The 14,934-nt window shown below is 31.9% G+C and overlaps 2 protein-coding genes across 2 annotated transcripts; both read right to left on the minus strand.

Annotated features, from left to right (window-relative positions):
* Window positions 1-6,985: 6,985 nt before the first annotated feature.
* Window positions 6,986-10,553, minus strand: LOC125077908 (SUN domain-containing protein 3-like). Its single transcript, XM_047690022.1, has 4 exons — window positions 10,368-10,553; window positions 9,231-9,383; window positions 7,676-7,962; window positions 6,986-7,383 (listed from the first exon to the last, which is right to left on the minus strand). The coding sequence occupies exons 1-4, from the start codon at window positions 10,551-10,553 to the stop codon at window positions 7,086-7,088; spliced, it is 924 nt and encodes a 307-aa protein (XP_047545978.1). The 3' UTR covers window positions 6,986-7,085.
* Window positions 10,554-10,819: 266 nt separating this feature from the next.
* On the minus strand, window positions 10,820-14,843 carry LOC125077577 (eukaryotic translation initiation factor 3 subunit M). Its single transcript, XM_047689527.1, has 7 exons — window positions 14,681-14,843; window positions 14,326-14,505; window positions 13,290-13,384; window positions 12,995-13,210; window positions 12,582-12,847; window positions 11,731-11,874; window positions 10,820-11,293 (listed from the first exon to the last, which is right to left on the minus strand). The coding sequence occupies exons 1-7, from the start codon at window positions 14,723-14,725 to the stop codon at window positions 11,079-11,081; spliced, it is 1,161 nt and encodes a 386-aa protein (XP_047545483.1). The 5' UTR covers window positions 14,726-14,843; the 3' UTR covers window positions 10,820-11,078.
* Window positions 14,844-14,934: the final 91 nt, after the last annotated feature.

The following is a 14,934-nucleotide window of genomic DNA, read 5'->3' on the forward strand; positions in this document are numbered from 1 at the left end:
AATTTCATGTTTTATTGTCTGTATCTCGTTACTTTATCTCAGAGTTAACTTTTAGAAAAGTAATTTATTTGAAATGTTCCTTGATCTACACACAATAGGAACAAATAATATGTTTTGCACTAAGTAAATACTTATACGTAAAGACGTTACCTACGATATGAAAGGGTAAGGATGTGACAACAAACACCTTTTAGCCTAGAGGCAATGGAGTGGAGCATAATGATTTGTAATTCTGATGTTTTCGCTATTAAAATCGCATTTCCTATAGGCGACATTTAGCAAAGTCACTGAAGCGCACACGAGAGCATTCCTAATGCTGCTACAAAGCTCCGCTAAACAATACCTTCGAAGACGACCAAAAAAGAATTCATCCACATCGCCTTCTTGCGACGCACTCATGGGTTTGGTTTAAGTTACAAGAAGACACGTGAATTTGACTCCTGAAATATTTATTTAAATGAAAGTGTTCTGTACTTATTCATTATTAGCTTAAATATCGACATTATATTGATTATATTATTTTTTTTTTTTAATTATTCGATTTATATATATATAAGATTGATGAACATTAAAAAAACATACATTCGTAGAAATACTCGAATATATAATTAGTACCTTTACTGAGATTTAACTTATCACTGGAAAAGTTACAATTTTCTAAATGAATGTTTGAAACCTCTTGCGTCTTTATATTTCCATCAATGACTCGTGCATCATCATATTCGCTTTAAACTTGAGCCACACACGGAAGTTAACAGAAGGATCGAATGAGTGGCACGCTACCTACTAAACTATAGCAATACACTCAACCGTAAAACTACTGCCGGTAATCCTTTACCGAAGCAAGCCTTTCACGAGCGATAGCCTAGAAATATTTGTTAAATATTTTGGCGGATGATACATTGTGTTCTTCATATAACAATTGCTAAATGGATCGATCGTTTGAAGCTTTGACGGAAGCAAAAAAACTTGTACCTTAGTTTAATATCAAACGGATTAAACTTATATGCTAGTAAATCTCACCAAACCTATAGATACTTAATATGGAATATTCCGTATACCTACAGTAAACCGATGTTCGTAACCTAAAGTATTTCATGAGTACCTACCTCAAAGCAAAATTTGATAAATTTAAATGTATGTACATAAAACAAAATATTGTTATTTGAAATTAACTGTAAAAGCTTAAAATCAAACTGTACAAGTACAATTTATTCGTACTATATGCAAAAGTACTATTACGTAAGAACTCAATTTGTTTCTTCGTAAAAAATGTTTTGTTTTTCGTCAATATAAAAAAGTATCATAATTACTCCATGCATATATGATATTAAAATAAGAATTATTACTACAGCTAGAAGTTACATACGAGTTGTTTCGTACAGGGCTGTTTTTAAATTCTAAGCGTCCGATAATAATTCTTACAGGATTGCATTCGTGGCACCATTGTAACGGTTTTACGTTTATTATACGATGAACTACTTTTTGTGGTATAGCGACTTTCTTATACGGATGTATACCTCAAGGTCCAAGTATACAATTTTCACACAAATTTTCAGTAACTGCCCGGAGTTAGGAGTCGCCAGTTCTATACTGTCGTGCCAAGAAAATAATTTTGCCCAACCGTATCGGATTTCCATCCCATCGGACAATTTACACCGATTGTACCAAAACGTGGCTCCTCCAATTGCTTATCTTTGTGATTGACGTGTCGTGAATGAAATTCGGTCTCAAGGACATACTTCTGTTTTAATTTTTTAAATTTATTTTCACCAACAGAGGGAAAACCGATAAAAAGTACAAAAGCTTTAACATTATTTACTTATATTAAACACACTCAATATGTACTGTAAATAGCCGACATACACGTCATGCGATGTAAATTTAAATATCGAAATCGACTCCAATCGATTTCCTAACTACCATATCCTACTTTCGAGAAATTGTATTTTATGATATTAATTACTCGATCAGTAGAGACTAGAGTGAGACTCAACCAACTAGAGAGGATTTTAAATAAAAGTCAATTAGTGTCTATGCTCATTTAGCGCAAAATATTTTGCAAATTTGATCTAAAAGAGAGAAGACGAAATTTTATTTATAAAATGTTATATTCTAATACTGTTGAATATATTATTTTAAAAATGATGAATAACAGCTGGATGCTATTATCGGTCAGTACAAAATTTTTTGCGTATCTTTTAAACATAAACACTTATAAAAAATTACAGTCATTTACATTATTGAGTTCACAATAATGTTTCTACAAAATTACAATCAATTTTAATTTAAGATACGGTGTTACAATAGAGGTGCTACTAAATTTGTAAATTTTAAGATTTTAGTGCTATATATGAAATGACACGATTAATTACCGTTATCAATTTTTTTATTGGTGTTTATAGTACTACATTAAAGAATAAATGAATTCGCACATTAAATCATTGAATACAATATTTTGGAAAAAAGTAGCAATTATCAGAACTTTTTTTTAAATATTTATTTTAGAATATAATATAAATTTGTAACAAGTGTCCAGACATGGCATAATTTATTGATTATTGTCAACTCTTCACTTAAATAGGTGAGCAGACAGAATCTGAACATAATCGCTTACCATTAATACCCGTCAAGCAAACTGCGACACTCATTTGAGCTAAGATCCCATCATTAATATTGAGTAATAAGTGTAGGCGGTCCCAGTAAGAATACATTTCATAGGAGATCCTTTCACCCTTTACGGCTCTCATCTATTTGTCACTGAAAAGGTATTCGTTCTATTGAGAAAAAAGAGGTCTGTGATGGACAATTGTGCTTCTGAACTATATCCATTAACGAATATCAGAAAACTTCGTGTTGCCGATTTACACGCTTGTCTTACCATTGCCACTTCGACACATCTAAATCAGCGTAATTTCTCATAAGTATGTTTATGTATTAGATATATTTTTTATTTATTTATTTCAAAGAGTAAGATGGACTAGTAAATGCCCCGCCGTCCATGCCGTAAACAATATTAAACGTACCTTACAAAGTCAATGCGCCAACCTTAGGAAATAATATTAATGTTATATCCCTCGGGCCTGTAGTTACAGTGGCTTACTCCCTCTTCGAACCGGCCAAAACAATACTAAGTATTTGTGTTTGGTAAAAGGATATACATATGATAAGTGTGTAAACTCTATTATTATAAGGTACATATGCAGCCGGGCTTGCAGAAATCCCTATCATCAAATGAATACAATGTAAGGTTAATCACTACATATTATAAAACAAAATCGTTTCCCGCTGTCTCTACTGACTGATTTTGATGCGGTTTTTTTAATAGATTGAATAATTCAATGTACATATATCATCCATAATATAGTAGAGAATCACTGATCATTTTAGAGATTTGATTTCTAATATGATGTCGTAATTAAACTATAAAGGGCTCTTTTGCGCCTACGAGATTGATCAAAATAATGTATTGCAGTATTGTATACCTTAAATTAGTCTTCAAAAAGTCCGCGATGGTATATGTCTATCTCTTAGGAATAGCCCACAAAAACCATTTTTTAATTATTTTTACGAGAAATAATGGCTTATATACGAAGCGATGTTAAGCAATAGATATAACATTAATCCTTATCCAATTAATTACCTTAAATACATTGTGCGTTTAATATAAATCAATGTGGCGCTTAACAGCATGTTATTTAAATAAATATTTTCGAAGATATTACAAATTTAAAATGCAGGAACATAGCGGTTTGTATTGTCTAATAACAAAAAAGCTGTGAACGTTGTATATAAAGATAGTCTGTAATAAATTTAGTATCAGCATTGCGCCCGTGCGTAGCTGGGGCGGGTCGCTAGTATTTTATAAATCATTGAAAACACTACAAGCTAAGTATCGACAAGCTAGAACACGGATTTTTATTTTTTTTACACTTTTTAGATTTAAATAGATCGCGTAAACATAGCGCGTGAACACACAGTTTAAAAATTTACATACATGAAGTATTTTGATTATACATATTAATCAATAATCAATTTGTTTATAATTCTAGAATATCAATATTTAAGCGCGCCTAATCAAACATACCTACGTCCTTTTTATGCTGTTATACGTGTAAGTACGTAGTGCGAGTAGGCTTCGCATTCGATTCTCAAGGATTTATGACTTATTATTAGAATTCCACTTTCACCACAAATAATATTGTCACTCGAACGTTATTGCTATGGTAACATATATCATATCTCTTCGCGGATACATATATGTAAAAGTATTGATTTGTCACAACGTTAAGGCTAATAAATACATAAAACAGCTTAAGTGATACAATCGCATTTGCGTTGGTCCCGTTTGCTTTTGCAATATTAATTAGGACTTACTTGTTAATTTTGTTTAGGCTCTTGAATTCGACTGTTTTATGATCGTTAGATATTGGTAAAATCATTCAACTACCCAAAACATTTATATAGAAACATGTCGATCAACCGACACGTATACCCTATATAAAAATGAAAATATTTATTAAACATTAACAAGAACAAAGTTTTTAAAAATATCTTGTAATGTTACTAAAACTACTAAATAAATAATAAAGCTTATAGTAAATAAAAATCAATTTGATTAGTATATTTTCGAACAATCAAACTTAGTATATTTTCATGACATGTACTTATATGGATACGAGTTATTTTAAATAATTATATTAAAACAAAATCTGCAATTTTAAGTAGGCGCACTTTTTGCTATATTCATAAGTAATATAGCAGAAAGTACGCCTAACTTTAAATTGTAATTTTATTTGCAAAAAACATAAAAAGTAAAGTAAAAACCTGTTTATTTCCCAATGTTGGGCAAAGACCTCCTCACCCTTTTAAGGCGAAGAATAACAAGAATGAATACTATGTAAAATAATTCTTAACTTCATTTCAGGAAATGAGACTTAATAGTTAACCGTCTTTACTATGAAATATTAAATCAATTGTTATTCGAAACAAATTGTTTATAACAAACGGGTTTTCCTAAACCTCTTTAAAATCAAAATGCGCAGCGAATCTAAAGTCGATGTTCTATAAGCTCCTTCTTTTTTAAGTCAGTTAAAGGACGTATAATAAGCAAATTATCTAATTCTCATTCTAGCACTAAAACACAAAAATATGTGTTTTTATTTTAAGATCGAAGGCATATAGTGAAATATTTAGTCTTTGATTATAAATAAATAAATGATTAAATATAAATTATTTGAAATGTTCTCATTATTTTAAATCTTTATTAAATTAAATCTGCGATAACTTGTTTTTAATACATTAATATTTTTTAATTACATTTTTTATAATACCTTGGTAAAAATGAATATGAGGAAAAATTAAATAAGTATATTTTTTGTGGCATTGCCCGTCTATTATTTATTTATTTAATGATATATTATCCTTTCACATGTCCGTCTGTGCATTGCAACCAGGCCTCTATACAAAAGGGGAGCCGTCGGTCAACCCATTAGCTCGGACGCACTGCGGGGGCTCATGATCAGTTTGCTCATGTTAATTTATGTACTTTTGTTGCTTTGTACAATAACAATAGGGACATTTTATAGCATTCGGCTGCCGGACAGCCAGATTAACTTCTATGCTCGCTTTCGGCTTTCACTCGTTTTGTGCAACAACACAACAGTCAAACAGGCACCTGGCAATAAAACATTTAATGTCATGGAAATGAAAAAATACTTATTTTTTGCCCAAATAGTTTCACTTACCTGCTTTTAATTCTTATAATCTATTTTGATTACATTTCAGGGGATACAAGTACTGATAGGTCTTTATTAAAGCTCGTCTCGGAACAATTCACGTGTTATACATCTTAAACAGCAATTCCTGCACCTGCTCCTGGCACTGCTCGGTTTCATTTAGAAATGTGGGTAAGCCAGTATAATCATATGCATAAGGCACATACCATCCTATCCTACTGTTGGCGGCGTTGTTGTAAAGAATAGTTAACATCTCTAAGTGCTAATATCTACAGTTGGTGGGGATCAATTTCTATTATTCATACGCCTACTTGTTATATAGTTTTTGAAATTGCATAACTTTATTATGATGATGTTCTCGTGGTCAATATTATGACGGCGGACAGTTGTGTCGCCATAGTAATGGCGGCACAGCTAGACACACTAACACCTTTGTCTATTACACGGACGATGGTAACGATGCTATCGGCAGATACATCGGCCGAGCGGCAGGTGTTTCAGAAAGGACCATCCAAGAGCACAGCCTCAGGACATCTATACATAAACGCGACATGAGAGCCGCCGAGGCTGTCATGTCGCGTTCAACTCTCACTGATCGAGCACGGAGCAGGGCCCGCTGTATTGCAGTAAATACGATTAAAAAAAAACTACTATATACAGTATTTTTATATATTATCATATATTATTTATTATGGATTATTTATATATTATTTTAAAATGAAAAAAAAAAGCCAGCGTGGGCCACGTCTTCCAAGAAAACGACAAGCTCGAAGTCCAGCGAAGATCTGCTGTTGTTCAGTAAAAATATAAAATAACGCCAAAATTTATAACATTAAAATGTAAAAAAGGCACAGGCTTCAGTGAGCCCATGGATGTTGTAAATAAAATTTTTAAAAAAAGACGACGATCAGCGGGCATTAGCCAACTATATAGAATATTTTACAGCGCAAAGACATAGAATATTTACAAAAACATAAACACTGATGAGCTCTCTATTCATGCTTATATTTCGGTGAGACGGCAATCCGATAGGATCGATGTGGGATCAGGTGCTGGACCAACGGCTTTACTAGTTCCAAATGGTTTACGTGAGGCACAGTAGTGCTACACTGACTTTCTAATTCCGGATTACTTCTGAGAGTTTCTTGACAGATAAACCCAATGACTTCTTGACCCTAACCACGTTTCGAATCAGTACGTGTCACCTGCAGGCAGCTTATTCCCTAACCAAGCTAAACTAAGAAGGCGCTTGAAGTTTTTCACATTAATAAATAAAAGCTTGGTACTTTATCTTAATTTTATTGTACATCATCTTAAAAACAAAAAAAAAAAACAAAATAAATATTACTATTCATTTTCAATAAGTAAATCATCATCTCTCACAAGCCTCTGTGATCCATTTCCTGATACTAATTCACCATGAATTCTCACACGATACACGCAAGTATACAACGAGTGGCCCCAGTTCGAATATATTTTTATGCGAATCAAGTTGTATCCTTTATCTGAATTATGCAATACTTCGAAATATTGTATAGGCTTCCCCTCTCTTTCGTATTCGAATGTTCCAAAATCAAACGGATAAGGATCTCCTCGATACTCTAGTCCTTCGATTTGAAACAGCCGTGGTGCTGATGATATTTCCCTTTAAGAAATAATCATAGGTTCCTTATTTACTTGCAAGATAAAACAAAAATTAAAAAAATATAGGTTAAATTAAGATATGTGAATAAGGCTATAACATTGGTATAAATTGACAGTCTTTGTAAAAAAAAGCAAATATCACACAAACAAAAACATATCTTATTTCTTTTAAATGCTAAGTAAACAACTTTTTAACATGTCTATTTGTATTTGAATTAACTGCTTTGTTTTTATAAGTTTTTGCAAATACTAAAATAACACAAAGAAATCCAAAAACATAAAAAATTAAGTACCTGGTGGGTGAAATATGAGGTGGTATATGTTCGAGACTAATGCCGGTTACGTGAACTGTTCCAATTAATCGTATCGTCGCCTCTCCTCGAGCTCCTTTGAATGCCCAACATTCACCGGGCAGTGTTCCTGGTCGAATGATAGCACTGGCTCCGAGACAATCGCGACAAAGCAAGGAGCTGATGACGTGTAACATCCAACCGACTGGAGATTCATAAATGACGTGCTCCAATGTATCGCCAGTGTCTATAACGCGAGCCCCAGCCGTCTCCAGTGCGTAATCAGCCATCTGTTCATAGAATTCATTTCTTTTAAACATTTAGAATTAATTAATAATCTAGGCAAATTAGAACCAAAGTTCTGTAGTTCAACAAAAAAATCCTAATAATAATAATAGATTTTCATCTGGAATATGTAAGTTGATGGCACATAAGAGAGTATTAATGTTTTCACCTCGTCTTCGTCACTACAAAAGTTTTTAAACAAAAGTTTCACCTTTGTCGTGACAAACTATAAAAATTTAAATTTCCTGAAGATAAACTTCCATTCTAAGTCAAGCTACCTTGCACCGTGTAGTACACGCGTTACTATTATATAAAGATCTAGTATCCGCCCGTAGTTTCTAGCCGTCAGGTGTAAGGGTTAAAAAAGTAGCCTATGACCTTCCTTGTAGTTCAAGCTTGCTTTATAACAAATTACATTAAATTTGGTTCTGTATGTTGTCCATAAAAGTGCGACTGACAAACAAAGTTACTTTCACATTTATAATATTATAGTATAGAAGTATAAATGTTTCGGGAAATATGAGCACTGTCCTGTAATAATTCAGAATCTTTTGTTTAATGTCACCCAATTTTGTAAATCTTAAGTAAATGTGTATATCGTCAGCAAAAAAATGGCAGAGTAAAATTATATTTAGTATGTAAAGAAACAGATATTATAAAAATTAAAACAATAGGTTAAAACAATCTTTCCTCGAAGTACACGATAACATCGGTACACGCTGTAATCAAACTAAGAATCCTGGAATCGTATAAGCTAACAGCACCTAAATAGCTATGAAACCAGTACATTACCGATAAAGTTAATATTAAACGAATTTTAACCTAAATAACAAGGAAAATGTCAAAATCTCCAAAAGATATTATAAGTACTACTACTACTACTACTGTATACAAAATAAACATGCATAATTTATAGACGTACCTGCCATATGATCACAGATAGACCAATTATACTAGCTACATATGACAGTAAATATATTTTAGTATATTTTCTTTTAAAATAATACCTTTCAAAACTTTTAAAGATATATCTAATGATATAAAGCAAAATAATATTGCTTTTAAACAAATAGTCTGATGGGAATTTCTAAGTCTATATTCATGTATTTTGTTTATAAAGTAATAAAACTGTGACAATCTCTTTGAGATGTATTAAGTGCCTACAACGATAGGAGCCTTTTGAATGATTTTATAGATGAAAATACGAACTAATAACAAACTTTTCTGTTATCGGTCAACCATTAAAAGGATTATATATATATATACATTTTACCTGACGATCATAGTCCCGCACATCAAAGGAATGAGATAGATGCTGCGAAGGTTCTAGCGCTTCTTTAGCCCTACCGGCTGCCGCTGCAACAGCTGGCAGTACAGAAGAGATACGCTCCATCTCATTTTGTAATCGTTCATGCTTGCGATTTACCTAACCAAGTTGTTTGTAAAATGCTTAAATATCAAAATTACTACTAAATATGAAATATTTCCTCTTGTCTTACGGTGAATATTTGTGGCTTATTTCGTTACTCTATTATAGACCAGGTTGGAAAAATTGGAAACAGCTTATGGGGGTTTCTATCGATATTTTTCTAAGCTATTAAGAAAACAAGCGTAAAACTTATTTATCCAGCTAGGAACAGTTGTGATCCATGTTTTAATTAATCTCGGCCATCTTAATGAATAAGGACGATAATCATATTAAAATTATAAAGAGGTAAGATTAATTAAGGATGTATGTGAAATATGTCTTTGTTTAACTTTAGCCGATGATTTGAAAGAAATATTTGAGAATAAAAGCCTCATATAATTCTGTGTTATTCGTACTGGAATTTGACGACAACGAACTAAAATGATAAAAAAGTATACTTATGTATCGTAGTCAATGCACGGCCAAATAAAGGATTTTCATAAACTTGATACATTTTTTAATTTTTTCACGAAAAACCACTGTCGCCGATTCGTTATGGTTAGTTATTCGTGATTAACTTTTGATGTTTCAGTAGCGTTCTGTGATCTGCTGTTCAACTCAGTACGTCCACCGTATTGGACACGTAAATGAGGCAACGCAGCACATGACTTGTATTTAAATTTAAATAACAAATTGCGTATTAATTTGATTGAAAATCGTAAATTATTAATCAAAATGACATAATTTCATTACAAATTATAAAATACGAACAGAAATGATTGGGCATTGACATTTCTCCATGAAAATTAACCTTAAAAAATAAATAGATTTACTGTGGATTTGACCTTACAAATGTACATCATTAAAAAGCAAGAAGGTATTCATTTGGCGTAGTTTCTTTTCGTTATAAATACAGTTTACACTACTTATAAAAACTTACACTCTATCAATGCGATTAATTTTATAGCCACATTCGAATAATTGCCTAAAAATAGTAACAACCTCTGTAAGCCCGTGAGTTAGTTGCATAACCACATATTTGACATCTGTAAAGTCGCCGTCTAATGCCTCCTGAGAACTCCCGAAATGCATATATACTTGCATTCCGAGTAACAATGTCAGTACCACACAAACAAACGACCGAAAAGTGTTATGAAAATAGCCTTCTGATTCGTATTCATAATCCATGTAGTCACTCTAGTTTTGTACTGTGCTAATATGTATAGAAAATAGTTTCTTAAAATCGTAGATATTGATTTTGACAACGGTTTGATAGAAGTCAAGAAGGTTCAATAACGAACGTTTACAAACAGTAAGCATGGTAACGAGAACCTTTAAAAAGTTTGCAAGACTGATATGCTGCTCATTTTTTAAATTAAAACTTAAATAGACAGCGGTAAGATTGTTATCTTTGACGTTTTTTTTTTTTATTTTAGGTCAAAATAAACACATGCTGGGGTTTTCGTACTTTATTGTTTTTATACCAAAACTGCGAAGGTTGTGACAATATATAAAATAAATATTTGTAGTCCAATGTGAACAACTACAGTCGAGTCATCCATACGCACACTCGGCTAAGATTACCGACTTTCATATTGTTATATGTCAATAAAGTAACTTGACTGACAACGGAAGCATTTGACTATAATCGCTTTATTCTCCAAATAGATAAAATATAATACAATAGTAGTACAGTATAGTAAGGGTTGGGGCTCAGGGCTTCTGCTGCTGCACGGTGTACTCGATCTGCGCGGCGGCCACGGACTTCATGGACTCGTGCGCGTTTTGCACGTTGGCGCGCCACGCCAGCAGCACGTCGCGCAGCTGCTGCCACTGCGCGTGGCCGAACGTGCGGTGCATGGTGCTGGACACGCGCACCGAGCGCGCCGCCTGGTCCATGCGCGCGCGCACCAGGCGCGTTTTCAGGACTAAATGTATAAATAATAAATATATAAATTTAGTAATTATCACTATTTACCAAATGCATTACTAATAAAATTATAAATAAGCTAAAGCAATGAGCAATAGCGAGACTGGGTAGACAGAAGCGAGAGGTCCCACTAACCAATAAGTTTATCTTTTTTACTAAGTCTTGTCTAACTTCGTTCGAAATTCCTTTCATCAAAAGTTGAAAGTTGCTGAAAGCAATGAAGTCTCATTGTTTTCAGCCTATATAGCCTATATTGACTCATTGTTTTTTAATTAATGAGAATGAATAATGTGATATTTATAAGCATTATATAGGCATAGTGTCCTATAAAATTTATGCTATTGTGTAAACTTGGTATAGGCAGCTAGTATAGCGATACAAACAAGTGTAATTAGCTCTTTAAAGTCCGTTTTGTGCTAAATGTTGTAATAATACCTTCAATTATAAAAGCTTCTACATTTTTCTCTTCAATCTGCAATTCGGATATAATTTCGTCAAAAGTAATTTCCGAATTTGATTCCGCCATTTGCATGAAGGACAATATCCTCATCTTCTTTATATTTTGTTCATGATTTAAACCTGAAAATGAAATCAAATCAAATTAACATGTGAAAATACTTATACCTTCAATATATGCTGTAGATTTTGCACAAAGACAAATTATTAACAACTAATTAAACTCAAAACTTTTTATAATAATAATGATTTATACTGTATTCCAACCATTAGAGGAGAAAAGCCAAACAAAGAACAATTGACAGCAAATTCAAGCAATATCATTGGTCAAGAGCTTGATTAATCTATAATATTCACTATGGATTTATGGAAAATGGCATTATGAATTTCGAGGAAACAGTTATCGGTATTATGGAAGTAAAATTAAATTTGCCATAAGTAATGTTGTATTATAAATAAAGATATATTAATCATAAACTCTTAGTAGTGCACAATTTAGCTAAGTTATTAGCAAATCGCATGAAATACGTAATTCTAAGCTTTGTTTAAGTTTATTCCTACTTTGATTTGAATAGGATATAAAATATGTGCTTGTAAGGATTATATATGTATTGTTATTAACTTATCAAGAAAAAAATTAATTAATAAACAATTCATCTGTTATTGCACTACTATGTCTATTTCATTAAATACCTAATAATGATGACAATGACAAGATTTACAATTACAAATCAATAGTACTTATTAGGTACTAATACAAATTATTTATTACATTTTGTGTTTCTATCGATCACATAAAAATATAATTAATTAAAATATTTATATTTTACCTTGAGACTGTACAAACTCCTTATGATTGTTATAAAAAGTTTGGTAGCTCGACAATTTTTCCGAAACAAATATAGTAAGCAAGTCATAAATAAGCTCGCCTTCCAAGAAACGCACAGGTTTAAGTGACAACAGTGGGTCCAATAGGAATGTGTTAGGATCGGCAAGAGCTGTTACTATACACTTAATGGCATCCTCTCTTGCATATGAAGCATTTTCATCAGTATAAGTACCAAGTAATTCAATCATCACTTTTGAAGCCAGTTCACTGAAAATATAAAAAATAAAACCTTTTAAATCTTAATCATAATTATACATTATCGGTGCACTTTGAAAATAATTATTATTTTAAATTAATAAAATAAGATTGATATTTGTGGAATAAATGAAAGATTTAGCTTTTCAATATATTCACCTGTTTTGATCTTTTAGCACTTGGTGTAACAGTCTGTAGAGTTTTTGCATTTGTTCATTAGAGGGAGGGCAGCTAGCAAATTCCCTTTTTAATTGATCCACTCCCTTAAATACTTCACCAACTGAACTTACACGTGCCGCCAATTCAATTACATGATAGTACACATGGTACCGCAGGGGAGAATTGGCTTCTAAATTATTGTAGAGGCGCCACAAGCTAAAATGTGAAATTAATGTCATTTTAATATAACTTTTAATACACTACCTATGATATTATTGATATTTGGTATACTTACGATTGCAATGCAACCACACCAAGTTTTGGTCCAGGTGATTTAGTTAGCCTTTGACTAAATGCCAAGATAAGGTTTTCTCCTCTCTCCAATGGAATCTAAAAAAGTAATCAATTAAAAAATTGGAGTAAGCTCCAAAGAAGATAAGTAAAAATCATTCAAGGACTTAATTAAGAATTCTTAATAAATTAACAGAAAGATCACACTAATTCTACTTCATATGCAACTATCCAAAGTAGGAAATTAATGTATTCTTTTCATACTTTCATTAGGTGCAAATGTGATTTAGATGTTTGAAGAAGAATATCAGATCATAAAAAATATCATATAAACTTATAGATCATGCTTTTGATAGAACATATTGATCTCAGTATGATTAAGTATAAGCAGGAGGTTCCTTTTTCTTGCTCTCAGTTTAATTTAGATCTATTCACTCCAGTTTAAACTACACAAAAATCTTAAAATCAAAGGTAATCATATAATATATTAGAATTTGAATTTTATGTAGTATTTACTCTGATCTTAATCGTCTTAGGAATGACACTTAATACTAATGAACACCAATGGTTTAACATGGAGGGGTGCGCCTATAAGAGCTAATAATACTATAAACAATATCTCTATTGGTTCAATAAAGTCTATGCTTTAAATGTATGTAAGAACATTAATTATGATTACCCAGCAAAAATTATCATATTAAGAACAAAGGTGCAGTGCAAGGTTAGTTTTAAGTTGTTATTTGATTTTTCTCTTTTTTGTTGACAAAACATGAATAATTATCCTAGACACAAAAAGAAAATCATGTTATAAATAAATGTACTAAGACATACTTCACACAAAAAGGGATATCTTAGACAGATTGTCTTTAAATTTTACACTTGATGTGTCAAATAAGAACAGCCTTGCATGCCTTTGAGACTAAGTTCTCTTTGACATGGATACATTTTTTTTGGTATGTTTAATATTGTAATAACTAATTAGGTATCTAAAGAAGAAGAAAAATATGTATTATATCCATTGAACACAAAAAAATACTTACTGAAACCATAATAGACACAATACTATTTAGAATCGCTTCAATATCAGCCTCATTATTTTCTTTGAAGCACACGTCACATACTCCAACTATTTTGTGCAAATCATCTTCAATGCCTTTTGGAGACTTCTCCTCTGATATTTCAGCGCCAAGACTTTTGAAATATTTTCTTAATTCTAGTGCCTAAAATTAATAAATGAAAATAAATCGCACACACATTTTGATGATGATAAAATATTTTGTGAAAGAAAATATTTTATTATTCTAGAAGCATTCTACTTAATTGTTTTCATTAGAGTTATTTCACATACGCAAAACATTTAAAACTCTTGTTAAGGTTATGTTCACGTGAACTTACTTGATCTTCAAGCGATATGTCCATAAAAACCGCTGGCCCTTGCATTTTTGCTTGTAAATACTTTAATTAATGTGTTATTTAGTTATTTACTTAAATTCCACCGCAAAATACAGTTTCAGCATTTATTTGTACGTGTGCCACCAAATCGCTTATGATAGTGACAGAACTGACAGATGCATAATTCATAGATATCCAAAGAGTATACAAACACTATGTTTCATTTAATATGTATAGCGACCCGTAGTCATAGATAT

Source organism: Vanessa atalanta, chromosome 4, assembly GCF_905147765.1.
Source record: "Vanessa atalanta chromosome 4, ilVanAtal1.2, whole genome shotgun sequence".
Classification (NCBI taxonomy): Eukaryota; Metazoa; Arthropoda; class Insecta; order Lepidoptera; family Nymphalidae; genus Vanessa; species Vanessa atalanta.

Excerpts from the sequence above, each read along its gene's own strand:
- LOC125077908 (XM_047690022.1), bottom strand. The coding sequence starts at position 10,553 with ATGGATTATGAATACGAATCAGAAGGCTATTTTCATAACACTTTTCGG. Across the intron at positions 9,384-10,367 it reads TAACTCACGGGCTTACAGAG|GTAAATCGCAAGCATGAACG; the intron begins GTTGTTACTATT and ends CAACTTGGTTAG. Across the intron at positions 7,963-9,230 it reads TGCGGGACTATGATCGTCAG|ATGGCTGATTACGCACTGGA; the intron begins GTAAAATGTATA and ends TTCTATGAACAG.
- LOC125077577 (XM_047689527.1), bottom strand. The coding sequence starts at position 14,725 with ATGCAAGGGCCAGCGGTTTTTATGGACATATCGCTTGAAGATCAA. Across the intron at positions 14,506-14,680 it reads ACATATCGCTTGAAGATCAA|GCACTAGAATTAAGAAAATA; the intron begins GTAAGTTCACGT and ends TATTAATTTTAG. Across the intron at positions 13,385-14,325 it reads TTGTGTCTATTATGGTTTCA|ATTCCATTGGAGAGAGGAGA; the intron begins GTAAGTATTTTT and ends TTACTTTTTTAG.